General features: G+C 37.2%; 2 protein-coding genes across 5 annotated transcripts in view; one reads left to right on the top strand and one right to left on the bottom strand.

Moving 5' to 3' along the window:
• Positions 1–8981, top strand: part of TRPC1 (transient receptor potential cation channel subfamily C member 1) — a 50693-nt gene extending 41712 nt beyond the window's left edge. For 3 of the 4 annotated variants that reach the window (XM_067557184.1, XM_067557097.1, XM_067557340.1), the window contains 4 exons: positions 1787–1962; positions 4873–5074; positions 5675–5869; positions 8491–8981. In XM_067557184.1, the coding sequence (XP_067413285.1) occupies positions 1787–1962; positions 4873–5074; positions 5675–5869; positions 8491–8718 (801 nt within the window). In that variant the 3' untranslated portion in view covers positions 8719–8981. The remainder of the gene's footprint in view (positions 1–1786; positions 1963–4872; positions 5075–5674; positions 5870–8490) is intronic. The other variant, XM_067557264.1, reaches the window with a different exon arrangement.
• Positions 8982–14407: 5426 nt separating this feature from the next.
• Positions 14408–20545, bottom strand: part of PCOLCE2 (procollagen C-endopeptidase enhancer 2) — a 35788-nt gene continuing 29650 nt past the window's right edge. Inside the window, exons 7-9 of the mRNA XM_067556970.1 lie at positions 18881–18964; positions 16211–16378; positions 14408–14961 (exon numbers count right to left, since the gene is read on the bottom strand). Of these exons, the coding sequence (XP_067413071.1) occupies positions 14831–14961; positions 16211–16378; positions 18881–18964 (383 nt within the window). The 3' untranslated portion in view covers positions 14408–14830. The remainder of the gene's footprint in view (positions 14962–16210; positions 16379–18880; positions 18965–20545) is intronic.

Here is a 20545-nt window from a genome sequence, read left to right as displayed (position 1 = left end):
TCAAAGCATAGTCAGCACCGTTCGAGTGGCATCGCTACAAGGAGAATAGGCAGGCCCTCCTAATGGGACCTTCGCCAGCACAGTGGCAGATGCCTGCTGAATGGCCCTTCTGGACCCCGTGGGCATACCACCAGGCCCAGGGGTCTTACTATAGGCATTCCCACTTGATCGTCTCTGATAGATGGGCTCCCTAGCTGCACAAGGAACGTGAGCTCCAACTCCTCCTCCTATGGTCAGCTTGGGAGTCACCTACTTGGAACTGACATGAGCAAGCACTTGAAGAAGAAAAACGGTTACCTACCTTCTAGTAACTGTTGTTCTTTGAGATGTGTTGCTCATGTCCATTCCAAGAGCCACCCACCTTCCCCTGTATTGGAGGCAGCCAGCAAGAAGAAACCAAAGAGGTGGTGGGTTGGCAGGGCCTTGTACACGGTGCCATGGAGGTGCAACTCCAGGGGGTACCTGCATTGACCCGATGGGTACCAGTAGGGGAAAAACCTTCCAACGACTGTGCATGCGGCACACGCACACCTACTTGGAATCAACATGAGCAACACATCTCGAAGAACAACAGTTACAAAAAGGTATGTAACAGTTTTTTTTTTTTTTACATTTTTTGTAACACATTAATTATCCTGTAGCCCAGCAGTTCTCAACCTGTTGTGAGCTGCATCCAATACTACCTGTATGGCCCTGAGGATGTCACGTGGACTGCAGCTGTGTGCTGATTGTACCACAAGCAGGCTGCAGGTTGAGAACTACTGCTGTAGCCTAATTTATTGATTGGTGTATTGATTATTGATTTTTTTTTTCTTAGACCACAGTGGTCAATAAGGGTTCAGTCTCATGACTGGCTACAGCATCAGAAGGATTATTACCAATCTCATTAGAATGAGAGAGACCAATGGAGCACATAGAAACAGCTGCAGTTTATCACAAGCCCCTCTATTAAAGAACTCACGAAGTAGATAAACAGTCCCACAGACACTGAAATACATCAGGATAGCAGTTGCAAAGCATTTAACTCTGTGACTGGCATCACTTACATCTCTTGCTGGGGAACCCTGACACATCAGTCATCATCTTCCTCATCATCACCATCATTGCCAGTGGGTGTCATCTTAGCATCTCCCAAGGCACGCAGGACAGCATACAGCTTTTATAATGTGATACGCTGACACGCACTGGGGTTCATACATAGGTTTCAACCCCTTTTCCTTATTTGAACTTCTACAACCCACTACTTTTGGGATGCTCCACTTTTCATAGGTTAACCTTCTTAGTTCCCCTTATAGTTATTAACATGTTCATTACTCGGGCACCCAGATAACTTACTGACACTCTATGTCTGCAGAAATCCCCAAAATACTCTAAGCAGCTTCATCTGGTACATTACAATGTATATTTTCTAAATATTAGCAATTTAACACATCTGTTCCTGTGACTGTTTCATCTTGTGACTTAGGGTCACTCCTCCTATAGTGACTTGAGTCAGCCTATTTTTAGGTCTGATGTCTTGTTTGGCTAAGCTTAATATCTTACAAGCCTGAGGCCTGTAGGCCAGGTGTTACAACATTAAGTAATACTTACATTTCACCTCTGTATCCTAAATATACTTGATGCTGTGTCTTCTTGGCTACAATCCTGAATTCTGATACAATGATATTGACATTAAACTAAAAAACTTAGTGTTCACAACATTTTTTCTGGTAGGACTGAGTGGAGGAATACTGATAAAAGTGATTAATATTTCCTTGTTAATGGAAATTGGTAATTTGTTCCACAGATTTCAATGGGGCAGATGTTGCAAGACTTTGGAAAATTCCTAGGGATGTTCCTTCTTGTTTTGTTTTCATTCACAATTGGATTGACCCAACTGTATGACAAAGGATTTTCTGTAAATGAAGAGAAGGACTGTGCAGGGATCTTCTGTGAACAGCAAAGCAATGACACATTCCATTCGTGAGTTGTAGAATATTAATAAAAATATCTACTGCAGGACATTTACGCTCACTCTGCAGGATATTTACCTGAAGGGTGTATGTGCACTGAAAAATTATTATCTGGATTCACCACGTTTGCAGCTCCACCAATGGTATCAACTGAACATTGATGTATAGACTGGTCTCTAAGCAATGACAGAAACATATTGGTAGAAACAAAAGTAGAAAGTCTATACTAGTACTCGTACAGTTGCTAGCACTGGTGGTGATTCACCAGTACTACATGGATGGTTTGAATTTCACAAAAACCACAGTGTAGACCAGTGGTTCCCAACCTTTTTTGGCTCGAGGGCCACAGATGTCATTTTTACAGCCGTGAAAGGCCACAAGTCTCTAGTAGCAGGGTCCCCCCACTGCAGTCAGATGTAAGGAGTTCAGCGAAGAGGCTGCCTCCTCACTGATCTCCTGTCCCCCTGGCTGCAGCAGGGAAACCCCATGCGCTCCACCTGTGTCCCTAGACAGTGGCTCCCTTCTGCAGCCAGGGGGATGGAAGTCTGTGCTCCCCTCGTTCTGGCTTCAGGAGGGACCCAGCACCTAGGGACCCAGGCAGAGCACTTTGCTGTGCTCCTGCTACAGTCGGGAGTGGGAGCGCTGATCTCCCATCCCCTTGGCTGCAGCAAAGAGTCTGCACCAGTCTTTTAGCCTCATTGCAACCTGCTCCACCTGGGTCCTTAGGCAGCGGCTCCAGCAGAAGGGGAGTCGTGGGCCATTTTGAAAGCCCCCATGGGCCCCTTTTGGTCCCTGGGCCACAGGTTGGGAACCACTGGTGTAGACAAAGCCTAGGAGGCTAAAATGCTGTTCCCCAACACAATTAAGGAACTGTTTTCTCCTGTCCACATTTGTAATAAAAAGTATTTAATGTGGGCACCCCCACCTGTAGTATATAATAGTGCTAGCACACTGTTGTTATAGTGCAGTCGTCTTGGGAGTATTGTGATCTCCCAACAATCCATTATGAAATTTCATTTTCTGTGATATTAAAAACTAGTACTGGGATAAAATTTGCCTACAAGACCTAGCTTTGTAAGCTTTTATTTATTTATTTAGGGGGTAGGTATACTTTTAAAATTTGTAAATAGATTTGGTGCATATGAACTGAGGAATTAATAGCACCAATTTCAGCAAAGAAGTGCTGTTGTTACACAAGCTTTGTTATACTTCTCTGACAGTGTGCCTTAATCCTAGCCTCCGTTTTCCTTTTAAATTGGATTAGTATTTGGATATCATGTAATGAAAAGCTACTATGCTAATTTATCATACTGCCTACTACAATTGGTTTTTATCCTTTTAAGTACAAAATTGCAAAAGAAGAAACAGAAAAGTTTCAGTTTACAGATACTTTCTTCCATTTCAGTAAGCTAAAGATTTCTTTAAAATTTTTGAAGGTTGTTAAAATAATAATATAGATGGGAGTGCTTTGGTATTTATTAAATTTTAGAATGACAGAGATAGCAAATTTGGAAATGTATGCACAATAACAGTTTTTTCATAAAGAATTCTAATAATCAGAAAGTTTGCACGCTGTAGGTTGATGCATATGTTCCTTTCTAAATTAACAACTTCAAGATGAACTATAAAGACTCAAAATGTTTGTTTTTTCTAAACTATAGCTGTTTAGATTTAAACTGTAGCGATTAGAAATTTGAGGTCCATTGTATTTTAACATATTGTGAAATGTCTCCACAGCAGCTAGGCATGAAGTTAAAATTAAGTTGCTGTGAAGGTATACTACTGTATGGTTTATAAACTCAGTGATCTGCAGATTGAAAATGTTTCGTGCATTTCCACTGAGATTATAAAGTTCAATGACTTGGTAACTGTCTCTTTTGGGGAACTAGAATTTCTTCAGTGATAGTGTCTCATGTTGTTACGTTGACCAGTTGTTTTTAAATATGGAGCCTTCTCGCTCTTGCTTACTCATATAGGGCCTGCTCCAAAGTTCAATAGAAGTCAGTAAGGGCTTTAGTCACTCTATTGGGCATTGGATCAAGCCAACGTTATGTCTAGGTATTGTCTGCCCCCCCCCCCTTTTTAAGGGGAAACTACTATTTTAAATGTAATGATTTGAAATGCAAAAAATTGCTCTAATATATCATCAGTTAGGGCCAGAGTGTGATACCCTTACTGACAATCTATAGCAGTGGTTCTCAACCTTTCCAGACTACTGTACCTGTTTCAGGAGTCAGATTTGTCTTGTGTACCCCAAGTTTCACCTCACTTAAAAACTACTAGCTTACAAAATCAGACTTAAAATCACAAAAGTGTGACTGCACACTGTTACTGAAAACTTGCATTTTTACCATATAATTATAAAATAAATGAATTGGAATATAAATATTCCATTATGATACTTGAGTCTGTTTTTCACTTGTGAGCGTTGTCTAAAGCTGAAGCCCCAGGTGGCAGTGCCACCCAGGGCTGAAGCATATAATTTAGCTTTGCGGGACCCACTGTGGCATGGGGCCCTGGGTAATTGCACTGCTTGCCACCGTTAACACCAGCTCTGCACTTGCGACCCCCTCCCCCCCCCAACTGTCCCGCAACCCCCGAGTTAAGAAACTGATTTGATGAGTTGAGTACCCCCTGCAAGACCTCTGTGTACCCCCAAGGATATGCATACCCCTGGTTGAGAACCACTGATCTATAGCACCTTACTCTACAAGTAGCCCTGCTGACTTCACTGGGACTGCTTGTGGTGTAAAGAACTATTCAACATAAATAACAGTATCTGTCTGGCCCTTAATTAGTAATAATTGAATGAGGCTAACATTTCAGACTGAATAATTGAATTCACATGTTGATTGCTTTTACACTTGTGTGGCTCTTTTTTTAATATGTGGTCTAACCAGATATTATTTTGTTTTTATAGGTTTATTGGCACCTGCTTTGCTCTGTTCTGGTACATATTCTCCCTAGCACATGTAGCAATCTTTGTCACCAGATTTAGGTACGGTGAAGAATTGCAGTCTTTTGTGGGCGCTGTTATTGTTGGTACCTACAACGTAGTGGTTGTGATTGTCCTTACCAAGCTCTTAGTGGCAATGCTTCATAAAAGCTTTCAGCTGATAGCAGTAAGTGACTTAAAATAACAATAATTAATTTAAAGTGTCAGCAGTGTTCTTGGTGTTGTACAAGACAAAGTTAGTCTTTACACTGAGGATCCTAGTCTAATGCCTGATTGTGAAAACACGCACCTGAGTAACTTTATGCATGTGAGTAGTTTCATAGAGTTCACATGCATAAGTATTTGCAGGGTCATTGTCTGAAGGGCAAAGATCAGACAAGAATGTTTGGCTTGTTTAGTTTAATACAATTAAAACAGGGAACATATTGTAGTGTTAAGAATTTTAAAGGTGCAGGCATGTGGGAACTGAAGATTAAGACTAATGGCAGCTGAGTCTAGAATCAATTTTTGTCAGGGCATCGAACTTTTGGTTATTTTAGATATTTCTTTAAAGTGCATTTAACATGTAAGGTATACATACTAGTAGTTGACTTTATTTTTTATGCCATAGCATATATTGGAGAATTTATTCATTGTTAATGTTTATGGTACTAGAAAATATAAACCATGTAAAGTTACTAACACAAACTCTTCTAACAGTTTTTTTCCAGACTCTCTTGCTATGTATCATTTTAACAATGTTATCTTAATATTTCTGGTATTTTAGAATCATGAAGACAAAGAATGGAAGTTTGCTCGTGCCAAGCTTTGGCTTAGCTACTTTGATGACAAATGCACACTACCTCCACCTTTCAATGTCATTCCATCTCCCAAGACTATCTGCTATCTCTTCAACAGCCTTAGTAAATGGATCTGCTCTCATACTTCAACTGGCAAAGTCAAACGTCAGAATAGCCTAAAGGTAAGAAATGGTCTGGAAAATTAAGTGTATTTTAACAACCATAAAAATATTCCTTACTAAAGGGAATTGATCACATTGTCTTCTCTGGAAAGTTCATATCACGCTGTGGCTGCTACCATGAATAAATCACAATTCTAAGTACAGTAGAACCTCAGAGTTATGAATACCTCGGGAATGGAGATTGTAACACTGAACAAAATATTATGGTTGTTTTACTCAAAAGTTTACAACTGCACATTGAGTTAATATAGCTTTGAAACTTTACTATGCAGAAGAAAAGTGCTGCCTTTAACCTCGTAATTTAAATGAAACAAGCACAGAAACAGTTTCCTTACCTTGTCAAATCTTTTTTTTAAAACTTTCCCTTTATTTTTTTTAGTGGTTTACATTTAAAACTGTCTTTTTTTTTTTTTTGTCTCTGCTGCTGCCTCATTACGTACTTCCAATTCCAAATGTGTCTGGTTGATTGGTCAGTTCGTAACTGAGGTTCTACTGTATGGTCTCAGTTATCTCCAAAATAATGGATAAGCTGAGGGGATTCAATTGATGAAGAATTAAAGAGTAAGAATATCATTCTCATAAACATGATTCTTATCAAACGGACCTGATGTAATTCTTTGAGGCGATTGTAAGTTTAGTTGATGAAAGCAACTAAGTAAATGCAATATACTTATGTAAGGTATTTGATGTGGTACCACATGACACTGATTAAAAATTAGCACTATACAATATCAGCACAGCCCACCTTAAATAGAATAAGAGCTGGCTAACTGGAAGCGCAAAAAATAGTTGTCAGTGAGGAATCATCATCAAATGGCAGGCGGGGATCTAGTGGGGTTCTGCAGAGATCAGTACAAAGCCTGGTGCTAGTCAGCATTTTGGTCAATGATTTGGAAGTAAATATAAAATCACTGCTGATAAAATTGGCGGATAGCACGAAGACTGGCCGAGCGATAAATAATGACTGCCCTGTTGTCATCATAGAGAGCAATTTGGATTGCTCGGTAACTTGAGCTCATTTAAACAAAATGTGTGTTAAAGTTTTAAAGTTATACATCCAGGAGCAAATAATGGAGGCCATGCCTGTAGAATGGAGGACTGTAAATTCTGGAATGCAATGACTCTGTAAAGGATTTAGGGGTCCTGTTGGACAAGCAACTCAACATGAGCTCCTAATGTGATGCTGTGCAGAAAAAGAGCTAATGTGATGTTTGGATGTATAAAGAGGGAAGTAGTGAATAGGAGTAGGTAGGTGAATTTTACCTCTGTATATGGGATTGGTGAGATCAATAATAGAATACCATGTAACAGTTCTGGGACCTGCATTTTAAAAAGGAGGTTGAAATATTGGAGAGGGTGCAGACAAGCACCACAAAAATGATTGCAGGGTTGGAGAAAATGTCTTAGTGAGACATTTAAAGATCTCAATCTGTGTAGTTTATCAAAAAGAAGATTGAGAACTGACTTGATTATAGCACATAAGTATCTTCAAAAGGAAAAAATATGGGCTACTAAAGGCCTATTTAATCCAAAGGGAAAAGGCATAATAAGAACCAATGGTAGCTAAAAGATGAAGCCAAAAAATTCAAATTAGAAATGAGGAACAAATTTTAAACAATGAGCATGCTTAACCTTTGGAATAAACTACCAAGAGAAGTGGTAGATTCTCCAGCCCTTGATGTCCTCAAATCAAGATTGGATGTCTTTCTGGAAGATGCTTTAGCCAAACATAATTTGTTATACTCAAGACGGGGTAAACTAGGTGAAATATAATGGCTTGTGGTGTACAGAAAATCAGACCAGATGATCTAATGGTCCTTTCTGGCCTTAAACTCTGTTAATCTGTGAATCCAAAATGTAACTGTCAGCATGTAACAGAAACAAAAAATTATTTATTTCAGTTTTTAATTAAGATTTTTAATTGAGACTGGCATGATTTTCCTGTTTCAAAAAAACCCCACCAAAATCTGTTAGCCAAATATTTAATGGCCCTGCTTCTTGATATAAAACCTATCAAAACACTTTTTTCTTCAGTGCTGAAGTTTGTAATAATTTTGAAAGTGATTTAGTTAGCGTATGCAAGGGCGGGATGAGGGGAATGACTAATTTTAAACATGACGTCAAAATAAATAACCAAAAAAGGAACACTGGAGTCTCTTAATTTTTTTGGTTTTACGTTTTCTTTAAATAAACAGTTAATGTACCCTATAATTATGCATACTAATTGCTACTGCTCCTTCTTGGAGCCAAAAATATTTCAAGCAAACCAAATTGAAAGACTGTACAGAACGTACACTTAAGTACAGAAATGCTATTAATGACTAGATGACGGAAATCTCCTCATACATCTGTATAACTGTTTCCAAGCCAGATTGATTAAAAGATTCATTTCTGTGAACTGGGCACTGTGGGCCTCATTTTCATCTCAAAAGGCTGCACACATTGTTACATATGTGTATAGAAGTTGAGGATTTGTACATATAGATTTCCAATTTGTGTGCACGTATGTGGTGCTGTCCATGCAATTGTACACAGACTTCAGGGCTCAAAAATGAATCAGTTAAATAAATAAAAAAAAAAGAAATCCCTTTTGTTTAGTAAACCTGTATTTTTGTTTAAAGGAATGGAGAAATCTGAAGCAAAAGAGGGATGAGAATTACCAAAAGGTAATGTGTTGTTTAGTCCATCGTTACTTAACCTCCATGAGACAGAAGATGCAAAGTATGGATCAGGCAACTGTGGAAAATCTCAATGAACTGCGGCAAGATTTATCAAAGTTCCGAAATGAAATGCGGGATCTACTTGGCTTTCGGACTTCTAAATATGCTATGTTTTATCCAAGAAACTAAGGCCCAGATTTTAAAAGAATGTGTCTAACTTTAGGTACCTACAGTTGAAAGTGTTGGCCTAATTCTATTTCCAGGCCAAATAGATAAGGAAAAATTTTGCACTACATTAAATTTGAAAATGAATTTGCATGAGTGTCAGCTAAGTTCAAAAGATATGGAAATTAATGCAAAAACTGTCATTCTTCTAAAGCTCTTTAAGTGTGTAATGTACAGTATGTAAAATATGTATATAGCATTTTACAATAAATGTTCCCCAAAATGTGGATTTTGGTGAGTCACATTAGGTGGTGGGCTTCAGGTCTTCATAGCTTGCATGATACATTTGTTTCCCCTATTTTTGCTGTTTTGTTTTTCTTGGTTACTATTTTTTTCAAGTTTTGGGAAAAGATGGAGATCTTACACTGCTTAAAAATAAACCTGGTGCTTTCTTAATAGAAATGTAACCAGTATATGGTTTACAGGAGATTGCAGTAGAAACTTGAAGGCTGCATGATTCTGAAAGTGCCAGTTTTTGTACATGATGCTGTTGACTGAATATTAACAACTGTAAAAAATTGGGAAATCAAATTTTTGAACTATTTTCTGAAAATTGCAGGGTAGTGAGAATGTTGAAATCTTTGACATAGAGCCAAAATGAGCTATCCATCTCCAGAACTTTCATGGGTCCATTTAAAATAGTCAGGTCCTCTCAAAAACATGTTAAAAGATTTTTCAGGTAGCACTTTGTATGTATATTTGCAATATACAACTCTTGGGATTTGGGAATTTTTTTTAAATTAGCCTCTTAATTTTGAGTAGTGTTCAGAAATCTTGTGTTATTTGGATTACACGCAGTTATTCTTTGGCATAGGAAAACATAATTTTTAACAAGTATTAGATATGAGTCTAGAAAGCACGAATGTTACTTGTTTGCCATGCTAAATATTTCTTGTTTATTAAAACACAGAAATAATTGTACAGTATTTCTATTGAAGAACATACACTATGCCTGTACATCAGAAGATGTACATTCAGAAGGCTCTGTTTTAGGGTATGTATATGCTGCAGCTGGGAGTGTGCTTGCCAGCATGAATAAACAGACATGCTAAAAGTAGAGGCGTAGCTTCAGGTAGCATGGGCTGCAGCTTGGGCTAACCATCTGAGTATGTACCTAGGGGGCCCAGGCAGGTTTGTATTCAGGCAGCTAGCCTAAGATGGCAGCTGTGCTACCTAGCTTTTTTTAGCATGCTAGCTTGAACAGAGCTAGCATGTGTCTACTTGCATTGAGAAGCACTCTCCCAGCTGCAGTGTAGACGTACCCTGTGAGGGATTTTTTCATATCCTATTTTAAATTTATCTTGATATTTTGTGTTCTTTCTCAGTTTACTGCTTCCATGTGTAAGGTGTTTGTATCAGAATTATTATTAAGCATCATAATTATTTGTGATTTTACTTCTGCTCACAATGGAAAGTAAGGGCTTTGTGATTTCTGTGATAGAGAGTACAGTATATTTTCATATGCTTGTGTATAATTCAAGTTGACAAACTATAATTGAAAAAATGTGAGACTCCTGTGTTTTTTGAATATGAAAAATAGATAAAATTTATGACCGTTAAAGGATTGTTTGGCAGTAATACTGTGGAGGCACTGTTCTCCTAACATTCTGGGTTGGATATCAGATAACTAGTGGGTTTTAAGACCAGAAGGCAGAGAGAGCCACAATGGCCTATAACCATAACTGATCCTGGGGCTTAAGATAAAGATGATGAGGCTTATGTCAGTGTTGAGGAAATTCCTATAAAAATATTGCTTGTAAAAGTAAAATGTTTTCTGTACTATGGAATTACAACTATTCCCAGGGGATTTAAACATCAGGTCTTTTGAAGTCATTTGGTAGAGAGATTTGGAATTGTCTGTCATCTTTTTCCAAATTAAGAGGATGATGAAATTCTTGACTTGGGTGGTGAGTGGTGTTAGTATATAATCCAAACATAAAAGCTGTGTACTGTATATGTTACATCATATACTCCAAAAAAGAAAAGACAAATAAAAACAATTTGAAAAATATGGTTGTATTAGATATTAACAAAACAGATATACTTGAAAAAATATTTAGGAGAGAGCTTATCATTGTCAATATATTACACACCACATCAAGATATGTTAGCCTAGTAATTTAAGGAAGTTGGCTGGAAGCTAGATACCAATCTATTAATATTTCCACATATTCCCTTTATTCCTCTTGCCTTTAAGCCGGTAATTCCCCTTTCCCCAACTACCTGCTCAGCAGATTATGTAACTATGTTACGTGAAGGCATTTCTCTGAAGTCTGGAAAAAAAATCTAAAGTTTTGTGTTGCTTCAGATTTTAATGTCTATAATCATAGAAACATAGAGATGTTGCAAAGTCATCTGTCCATCTCCCTACCTTGAGGTGGGACCAAGTATACCTAGAAGTGTGATGGTTCCTATAAAAGGGAATTTTATTCTCTATGGTACTTTAGTCACAACATGCATTTTATTGTGTTCATTGTATTTGGGACGTGGGGCTGTCTGTGGTCCTCGTGTCTTTTTCCTTGGGCACAACTAAAGATAGAGAGGTGAATGAGCTTGCTGGGTGATACATACTCAATCTGGCCATATTCTTCAAACTTCTCTCTCTAAAATTTTTAAGAAAGGGATTCTGTTTTTATTTGGCAGCTTATTGTTAACCACATGTGTGTTTCTCATACAGCCACAAGAGTGGAGTTGATGTTCCAGTTTTCTTTCAAGCCAGAGTCTTGATCAGATTTGTTGATGAAAGGATCTTCAATTAAGGTACTGGCATGGATGTGACACTTGGCTTTTCTGGGCTTCATCGAAGGAACATTTATTGGTCCACAAGGTAATATGTGTATTTAAAAAATCTGGAGACATCTGACTGAAACGTGCCTCTCTGAGGAGAAAATAGCCTCTCTCCAGCTCAGTGACACCAGCTTATGCAACTCTAGTAATTCATTCTTACAGCTGATGCTATAGCTTCTGAAATTAGAATGCTTAGTCTACTGGATCTTCCATTCGCTTTTACCGTGCATTGGTTACTTTCTGTTACCAACATAAGGATTAAGTATTTTTTCTGTTGAAATTAATTTAATGGCCATTTTAGCCTCTTTGACTTAGAATCGTGGGTATTTTTTCTTGTCACATGACTTCATCTACCATGGCTGAAATGCAGCATAAATGCTCCCACCTGACATAATAAGAATACTAGAAGCTTGATTCGAGCTAATTTAGCTATAGGATTTAGGAATTTCTTTATACAAACTGCAATCATATATAAGGCATGACAGCAGCAAATGTTTCTGCTAATGAGACTGTTGAGGTATGCCAACTTCTTTGGGTTCTTTTATCTCTTTCCTTTCAAGTGAGTTGTCATTTTCTCTCATAGAAAACTTATCTTTGTCTTGATCAAACTCATTTCTCCTTTATATCCTGTAAATGAAGACTCCCTTTTCCTTTTTTTAAAAAGTACTTTCTTCATGCCAGTATATTTTCTAGCAGAAGGGTCTAGCAAAGGCTCAAGAAAAGAGACTGATGTGTGATTTTCATCCTGTTTCTGGCTAAAATAGTTCCCAGAATTTGTCTGTTACCTTCCTTTGGTCCCATTTGTTAAAGTTACTGCAGCTCATATTTTACTCTCTCTAAATTTATATTTGGAATCATTGTCTCCTGAGAAGCCTGTTGATTATTTTAATTTTTTATTTTGCTCCAATATAAGTGGGGTTTGGGGTTTTTTGATAGGTAAAAATATCTCAGGCTAGTATTTAGAAAAACCTTCTTAGCAGGATGGGGGTACATATGGAGGAGGGCTTCCTCAGCAAGAAAAGAGAAGCTGCTTCTAGGGGAATAAGGCAATATGTTCAGGCCTTGAAATTTATGAGGAGGGGGATGGGAATAGTAGCTGGGTCAGGAATCCACTCTGCCATGAGTTGAGAGAAGGAGATTTATAGTTATAGTAAGCTGTTGGACACTCCCTGGCTACTATAGAAAAGCATCCTCCCAAAAAACAAACAAAACTGCCTGTAATGAGATTGTGGGGGGGACCAGTACCATCCAAAATATCTATGGTGGAAGTGAGCCAGGCCCCAACTTGTTAGTGGCTATTGTGGGGCTAGGGAATACATTGGTGAATTGTGATTAACTAAATAATATCTGATATTTACATGGTCACTAACACAGATATTAGAGCAGTTGTCTTCCCCACCCTCACACACAAACCTTGTATAGATGGGAGAGTACATATGACTTCCAGATCACTGTGTAAGTGTAAAGGTATTACCAAACTGTTGTCTAGGTGTGCAAGTACCAGAATGCATAAACAGTCTACGCATGAACCAGCATTTGAAAATTAAGTGTAAAAGCAGAGAATTACAAATGTGGTGGGAAAACAGTCAATTTAAGATCAGCAAAGGCAGCTTTGTGTTTAGTGGGTAGAGCAATGGACTGGAAGTCAGGAGACCTGAGTTGTGTTACTAGCACTACCCATGACCTACTATGTGATGCTGGGTAAATCATTTAATCTCTCTGTGCCTTTACGTCCGCCCTCCCCCACCCTTTTTCTGTGTTACTTTTCAGGGCAGGGAACTTCTATGTGTTCTGTACAATGCTTAGTATAATGGGGTCTCAGTCGGTGCCTTTAGGCATTACCATAATACCTATAGTGTTGGGGAGGAAAACATTTTAGAAACATGATTTTCAAACTGATGTCACCCCTTTAAGAATTTTCACTTTTTATTTGGTTATCCTTAAAGTCACCTCTTTAATCTGAGGAATCCCAGGGATAAACTGACCTTTCTGAACAGTATTTATTTAAAAGGATGATAATTTCTTAAGTACCCCAGGAAGCCTGAGCTTTTACTACCACATGCAATTTGTCAGTGATAAAGTTCAGGTTTCATGTAGTTGTAGAACCCAAACTTAAAACAGTTTGTCTGCCTTCCACAGGTCTGTTCTTCAGTTTCCCCAGTATGTATCAGTGAAATCTACATTTCTTCATGTACTTTATCTTGAGTTATTTCAGAATAAGGATCAGATGGGATACAATGGACAAAACTGCCGTACAGCAGTAACTGGAGTTCTATCATAAGAATCTCCCTGCTAGTCATTTTCTTCCCTCTATGTATAAAGGCTGATAATGTGGGAATATTGTCTAACAGAAAATGAATCCCTCTCACTGTGTAGCATTTTTCTCCCACATCAGCCTATGGGGACAGATACACTACCATTTGCACCCCCACTATTAAGCTGAGTGTTACTCTGAATCTTGGTGTCTTACTCTACTATGAAAGAGGATAGCAAACTGTTTGCAGCTGTAGTTCAATGTCCCTGCAATGGTTCCTTGCCTTTATCTATGGCATGAAGATTTAACTATATCATTTGGCTTTTATTTGTGAAATACTGCAAAAATTTTAAAAAATGCAGAAAAAACATCACTAGATAAAAGTATTGCACTGTAGTACAGTTTCAAATTTTAAAAGCTCTAATCCAGTTCCCATTGACTTCAATGGGAACAAGAGCAGGATTTTAACGTACACTCTATAAGAAAGTGTGGTGCCATTCTTGCTAAGCAAATACCAGAGCCTCACAAATATGTAAATGATCGGAGATTTTCTATTTTCATCATGCCCCACTTAATACATAGAGAATTTGATAACTCTTTAGTGTAGCATGAGGTTTTAAAATATTTTATTAAGCATAGATGATAATGCAAGAAACCATATAATAAAACAACTTTAGAAGAGAAAGATAAGTTAAAATGAATTACTATAAATATTGCACTTGTTTTTATTTTATATTAGCACATAACTCATTCCTAAAAAATCCTTCTGAAACCAGTATAAATTAACAGCTTCAAAGGAATCAGAACTTGGTGTGATTCAGATCAGATGGTTATGCTGCAAATCTTGCACTTTAAAATTAAGGGTCTATTCTCCTTGATATATTTTTGTAATTGACAGTCAGTGCCAGTTATATGGAAGGGAGAGTAGACCGGCAAGATCTTTTTGGCAATGGTCTATTTAATCTTCCTGATTTTTACTGTATGAAAATTGTTCTTCATTTGGAGATGACAGAATGCAAGTATAGAATTCACATTTTAACACCGTTTGTTTTTCAGGGTGTTTAGGATTTTTTGGTTCTTAGTCTTGAAACTCATGATAAAGCTGTTGGGCAGAACTTTACCTCTGCCATCTTCTTCTAGCTGGCCCATGATGATGTAGTTTAGACCTACAGAAAGGAATGTGACATTGTAAGAGAAATCTTTTAAACATAACTTGTAAGTATAGTTATAGTCTGGTGGGCTCTATTTATAAAGGTAATGCTGTCCACAGTGCATAAAAGGTGCTTGGACAACCTGTCTTCTGATAACCACGTAGCTGGTTTGAAAGCATGAAAGTGAGGAGGGATTGAGGCCAGAGAAGTGAGAGAGATGGAACAGTTTAGAAATTAATTTTTTTTTTTTTTTTTTTTTTTAGTAGTATGATTTAGAGAACAGAAGAGTGTGATTTGGAGTGAGTTGTTTGTCTAACAGGAATCAATTTGCTCCACTACGGCTATTGTTGTCTCCCAGAAATCCAGATTCCAGGCAGCAAAAGATAAAAGCAAAAACTAATTCCTAGCTAGGATTTCTCTCTTCTGTGCTGGCCAGTTTGGATACATGCTGGAAATAATAGTTGTGTCCTGAGTGTTTTGCTTTATACTCTGCTTAAATTATCTTAATTCTTCCCTGTTTTGGTTCCATTTTTGGTTTCTTTGTTGCTTTTTATTACAACCAACTCAGGAGGCAGGGTTGATGTCTGTTCTCAATTACTTGCTACTATGCAACCTTGTCTAAACATTTCTTACAATGTCACACAGGTCATCTTGATGAAATTTTATTAGATGTTGCCTTGGTTGAAAAGCTTGATATAGAATTTTGTTTGGCATAGCTGTAGTGATGTTACTCGCCATCTGATATCAAGTGGGCTTTTATTATTAAACTGCCTGAAATATAGTGGAGGTAAGGAGATAATAGGTAGATTAGTACAAAACAGCTGTGCAGGAGAAGAGGTCACCATGCTTTCAAAAGTGCTCTTAACCTGTTTGCATCTCCCTCTCTAAATAACTGTGTGTGAAAACAAGCCCGCAATAGCTAAATCCAAAATTGAAATCCAGCTAAGCTTCATTTGGGAAGACCAAAAGAAGTTCCAGTTGTTTTTGTTAAAATCAGATAATGATATTGAACCATTGCATGAATAAGTTGTAAGAATAGTTTCATCTACGTGTCAGATATTAAGTCTATACATAGGTTTTACAATCAAGTAGATGTTTGTTTATGAAATCTGTCATTTAGGTCAAGTGATTCTGAAAACAGCTGTAAAACTGATCTGACACTCATTTCAGGAAAAAATTAATTTTAATTTTTTTAGAGATCTATGAAAATGAAAGCCATGGTGAGCAAACTTTTACAGAAACATAAAGCAGTTATTTTACTTACCTCTCCTGATGAGAGGGCACTGCTTACAAACAACAATGATCTTGGCGCTCATATTCTTGCCTGCTTGCTGGATTGCTAGATTTCCTTCCTTATATACATTTATGATAGATATTGTTGCATGTAAGCTGCCACCACGCGTGACTGCTGTGATAACAGTTCCAGTTATTACTAGAAGAAAGAATATATTAGTGTATTTTTATTACCTTTTTACCCTTTGGAAATAAGCAAGAATTAAAGGGGCATCATAAAGGCTGACGGGTCAAAACATTTAACCTACTCTAAGAATAAACATGATACTGAAAACTATCAGCCACCAAAATGAGGGCTACAACATTACAAAAAGTCCAACACCTTGAATGGGTCACTCATTATAGATACATTTTGGTGGTCATATTAAGGTCTATCAAAAGTAGAACAGTTCCCAGAAAACACCAAGAACTGAGAAATCCAATTCTAAGTTTTGATACTTAGTTATTTTTTTTATGTCCTAGAGTTTAAGGCCAGAAGGGACCACCATATCATCTAGTCTAACTTCCTATGTATCACAGGAGGTCAGACTTTATTAACCATGGTAAGAAGAACCTCCTACCTGGTGATTAAATTGTGAGACTGTTAGGCTGCACAAAACACCTACACTTTTCTTTAGAAGGTGAACTGCAAAGCAAGAAAAAAGTACCCTTTTTATTTACTCTTTAAGATGCATAAAGACAACCTCTAAAGTTTAGTACATTCTTCTGGATGGTCTGCTTTCCTCCCCCAATAGAAATATCAGGTCTTGTCATCCCTGTTTTTGCTAGAGAGCTCTTTTGGAGGACTGGAGAAATGGAGTGGGATAGTGACATCACAACAGGCCGAAAGCTGAACAGCAGTTTTCTACAGTGTCAATGGGCAATGGTGCTTTTTAGGGCCTGATTCTGATCTCACATTGGTTTTATACTTGTGGAACTCCATTGACTTCAGTAATTCATAGACTACCACTTTAAATGTAAGCCCTATATAATGTCACTATTCTAACTCTGTTTTCTAATTCTCTAAAGAGCCCTCAGCAAGAACAAAAGTCATGACCGAATATTCCTAATGTAAAGAAATAAGCAAAAGCAAACTTTAGGCCATATTTATAGATCAGAAAGGAAAAATAAATGGTACAGTAATTTTTCTTATTTGCAGTTCACTTTTGAATGAGATCAGAGAGATCTTGAATTATCTAATATGTGCTGGATAAATAGTTTAAACATTGGTGCCAACATTTCAGATCAGACATTTGTGAATTATGTAATGTATTTTTTAAATCTAGAACTTCTTGCAATTATATGAGGTGGAAATCTCATCACAATAGGACTATAGATATTACATTAATGGAGACTGATAAGATACTTCTAAAGATCAGAAAATAAATACTACAAGTATACAATGCATATCCAAAAAGAAATTGCTTTTGTTTTCCAAGAGTGTCAAAGCCAGAAAAATTAAACTTCTGCATTAATTCACAGCCTAGATCACATATACAAACATTTTAGTAATCTTACTCTTGTCATAAAGAGGAACTGAAACTTCAGTTCGTCATCAGAAGCTGCATGAAGTATTAAAAGCTGTTCACTTGCCCTATAGAATAGAGGGGAAAATGCCTTGCCTTGTGTCATTCACTGACCAAAAAAGCCTTTGGCCCATATCCTGGGCTGTGGTCAAGATGTTGTCAGCACAGCTCAATAAGGGGAGCAAACAAGGCAACTTGAAGTCATTTTCAGGTCCCTCTGATTGTGAGCCAATCTGCATTGAGGGCAAATTAGAGAAGCTACCTCTCTAGGCAGGCACGCAGGGAGGTGGCAAAAAACCTGCTGTAATGGCCCTATCATATCTAAGTATCCACCTGTGATAGGGAATTTTGTCAGGGACCCCAAATCTGCTGTCTCGAAGATTTTTGCTACGGTGAAGTGGTACAAAGCTGCACCCAGTGTAGTAGAGGAAAGACAATTAGCAATATGCTGACTGGATTAGCTTGAAAGGCTGCTGTGGGCAACTTTCTTTAGTAGAGAGGATGGTGGCCACAACATGAGGCTTCAGTAGAAGAGAGTGAGTTTTAAAAAGAGGCTTCCAGCAATGATATAGGGGAGTCACCTCGCGAGGTAACTAAAAGTCACTGACTGACAGTACTGTTCAAATACAGTAAAACGCCATTTAATCACCAGTGATTTATATTTGAGTAAGAAAAGTATGGCTCATAGGCCTTCCCAGCTTCTCCATATTTTGCCTTAGATTCTTAAAAAAAATATATTTTGGACATCTACAAACTAATGATAGAATAGCGAGTAATGCAAGTATGTACAACAAACATCATTGTGAATAAAATATATACAGGCTGTTCCAGCAAGACAGCATGCCACACAGTACCTGAATCAACACTTTCATATAGCAACAGTTCACCTTCTGTGTAGTCATTTGTTTTTAGACCGAGAAAGTATGTTTGTTTCTGACACACATTCACTGTCTTTACTTCAAAACATCTCCAGAAATGTATTGAGTCATAGATACGTAAGAGAGACAGATAGCATGATATGAAAACATTTTCTTGCATATTAATTGCAATTTACAACTACATTCTCTGTAATTCCTTGGAGACTAAACACATAGCTCTCAATCACTAATTATAAAGAAAAACTTTGTTGTTCTTACCAAAATTACTTGAACAGTAATTGCTCTCAAGAGTCCCATTCCGTCTACATTTCTGCTGGCAAAGGGCAACTGTAGGTTTCAAAGCTTTTTTCCATAGGACAAAAAAGTAAATGAGTGAAATTGATACTGAGTGTTTAAAAACATTCTAAATAATATTTTCAAGATTCGTCCTAGTGTTTTCAATCTGCAAAACTAGATTTGGGATTCCAAGGAATGAAGTGCCTGAAGATGATTCAACTGTCATCTTCTTCCAACTTCTTATCTTTATTGGATCTTTTTGTTATACACATGTTATCTTCACATATCTGTTTTAATGGTCATATGAACAACATACTGAACAGAATGGAAAACACTTTGTACAATCCAGAATGCATACTGAAAATATAGAGATTTCAGATCCCTACTTGGCTTGTAAAATTACATAACTATACACAATAAGTTGTTATGGGTACAACTAAAACCCATCAATAAGGCATCCATTTTTTAGGAAATATTTGGTGGCAAATTCATGCAATATGCAAGTGCAGCCTTAATGAATCCGTATTGTGTCTAGGCATTCAAGTATAAATGTTAAGGGATATGTGTGTGTTAGAGTAAATAGGAATGCCAAGATGGCATTAAAAATGGTGGCAGCTTTATTGCTGAATAATCTTAATTTTTTGGGTTTACAACATATTACTATTCATATTATTTTAATGCACAGTTTTTCAATATATATTTATAGTAACAATTTGCAGTAACATTTTATCTGCCAGTGTAATGTGATCTGAGGCATGAATTCAAATTGTTTCCTTGTGTCCTCACCCAACTGCCATACAGTCTTAACAATATACTTAAAATGCCATAACTGAGACACAATATTACAGTTATAATTAAACATCCTCCTTCAGACAGAAAAGATAATCTTGCAGTTAAAGTACTGCACTGTGATTTAGGCAATCTGGATTCAATTTCCCAGCTCTGCCAGATACCTGTGTGGCCCTGGACAAGTGACTTAATTTTTCTGTTACCCAGCTACCCATCTAAAAGAGTATACTTCCTTTCTCCCATTCTTTGTTCCTCTTGTCTATTTAGAGAGTAAGCTCAAAATTCATATTAATGACTGGGAAAATGCATCACAAAATATACATTATTTTGTCATCTATGATTTAGTGTGCTTTCATGATAATACTTCAAGGTATACTAGTAAGTGTAGTATATGTAGTAATAGTGTATATTTTGTAAAAACAATAAAATCTTGGTAAGAGACCTCACCACAGCACATGGGAAGTGGGAAGAAATTTGGGTGGATGAGAGAGGTTGCAATTAGCAAAGCATGAACTGGAGAGGGCCTGGCTGTAGTTAAACCTTTAATCACTATCAATTTTTTCTGTAGCTATACTTGCGTGTAAGCAACATTATTTGACCTATACAGTGAAATTAAAAAAAACTCAATATGTAGCATTATGTGAAACACATTTAACTGATAGTCACTTGACCAAAATCCTTTCAAAACTTCAGGGTTTTTCAGCACTTCGTCATTTTTCTTAATAAAAATGGTACTGTAAAAGTATATAGCAACTAAACATGATCGTTAATGGAAGTGCCTACTAAAAATTAAACGGTCACTAATATTTTAACAAATCTAATATAATCTTGAACAATTTTGATTTGCAAGATAATAAA

Source organism: Emydura macquarii, unplaced genomic scaffold (assembly GCF_026122565.2).
Source record: "Emydura macquarii macquarii isolate MOO-44397 ecotype Brisbane River unplaced genomic scaffold, CSIRO-AGI_Emac_v2 contig_18, whole genome shotgun sequence".
NCBI classification, from domain to species: domain Eukaryota; kingdom Metazoa; phylum Chordata; order Testudines; family Chelidae; genus Emydura; species Emydura macquarii.
Note: the sequence above shows the minus strand (reverse complement) of the source record. Positions and strands in the feature narration are given on the sequence as shown.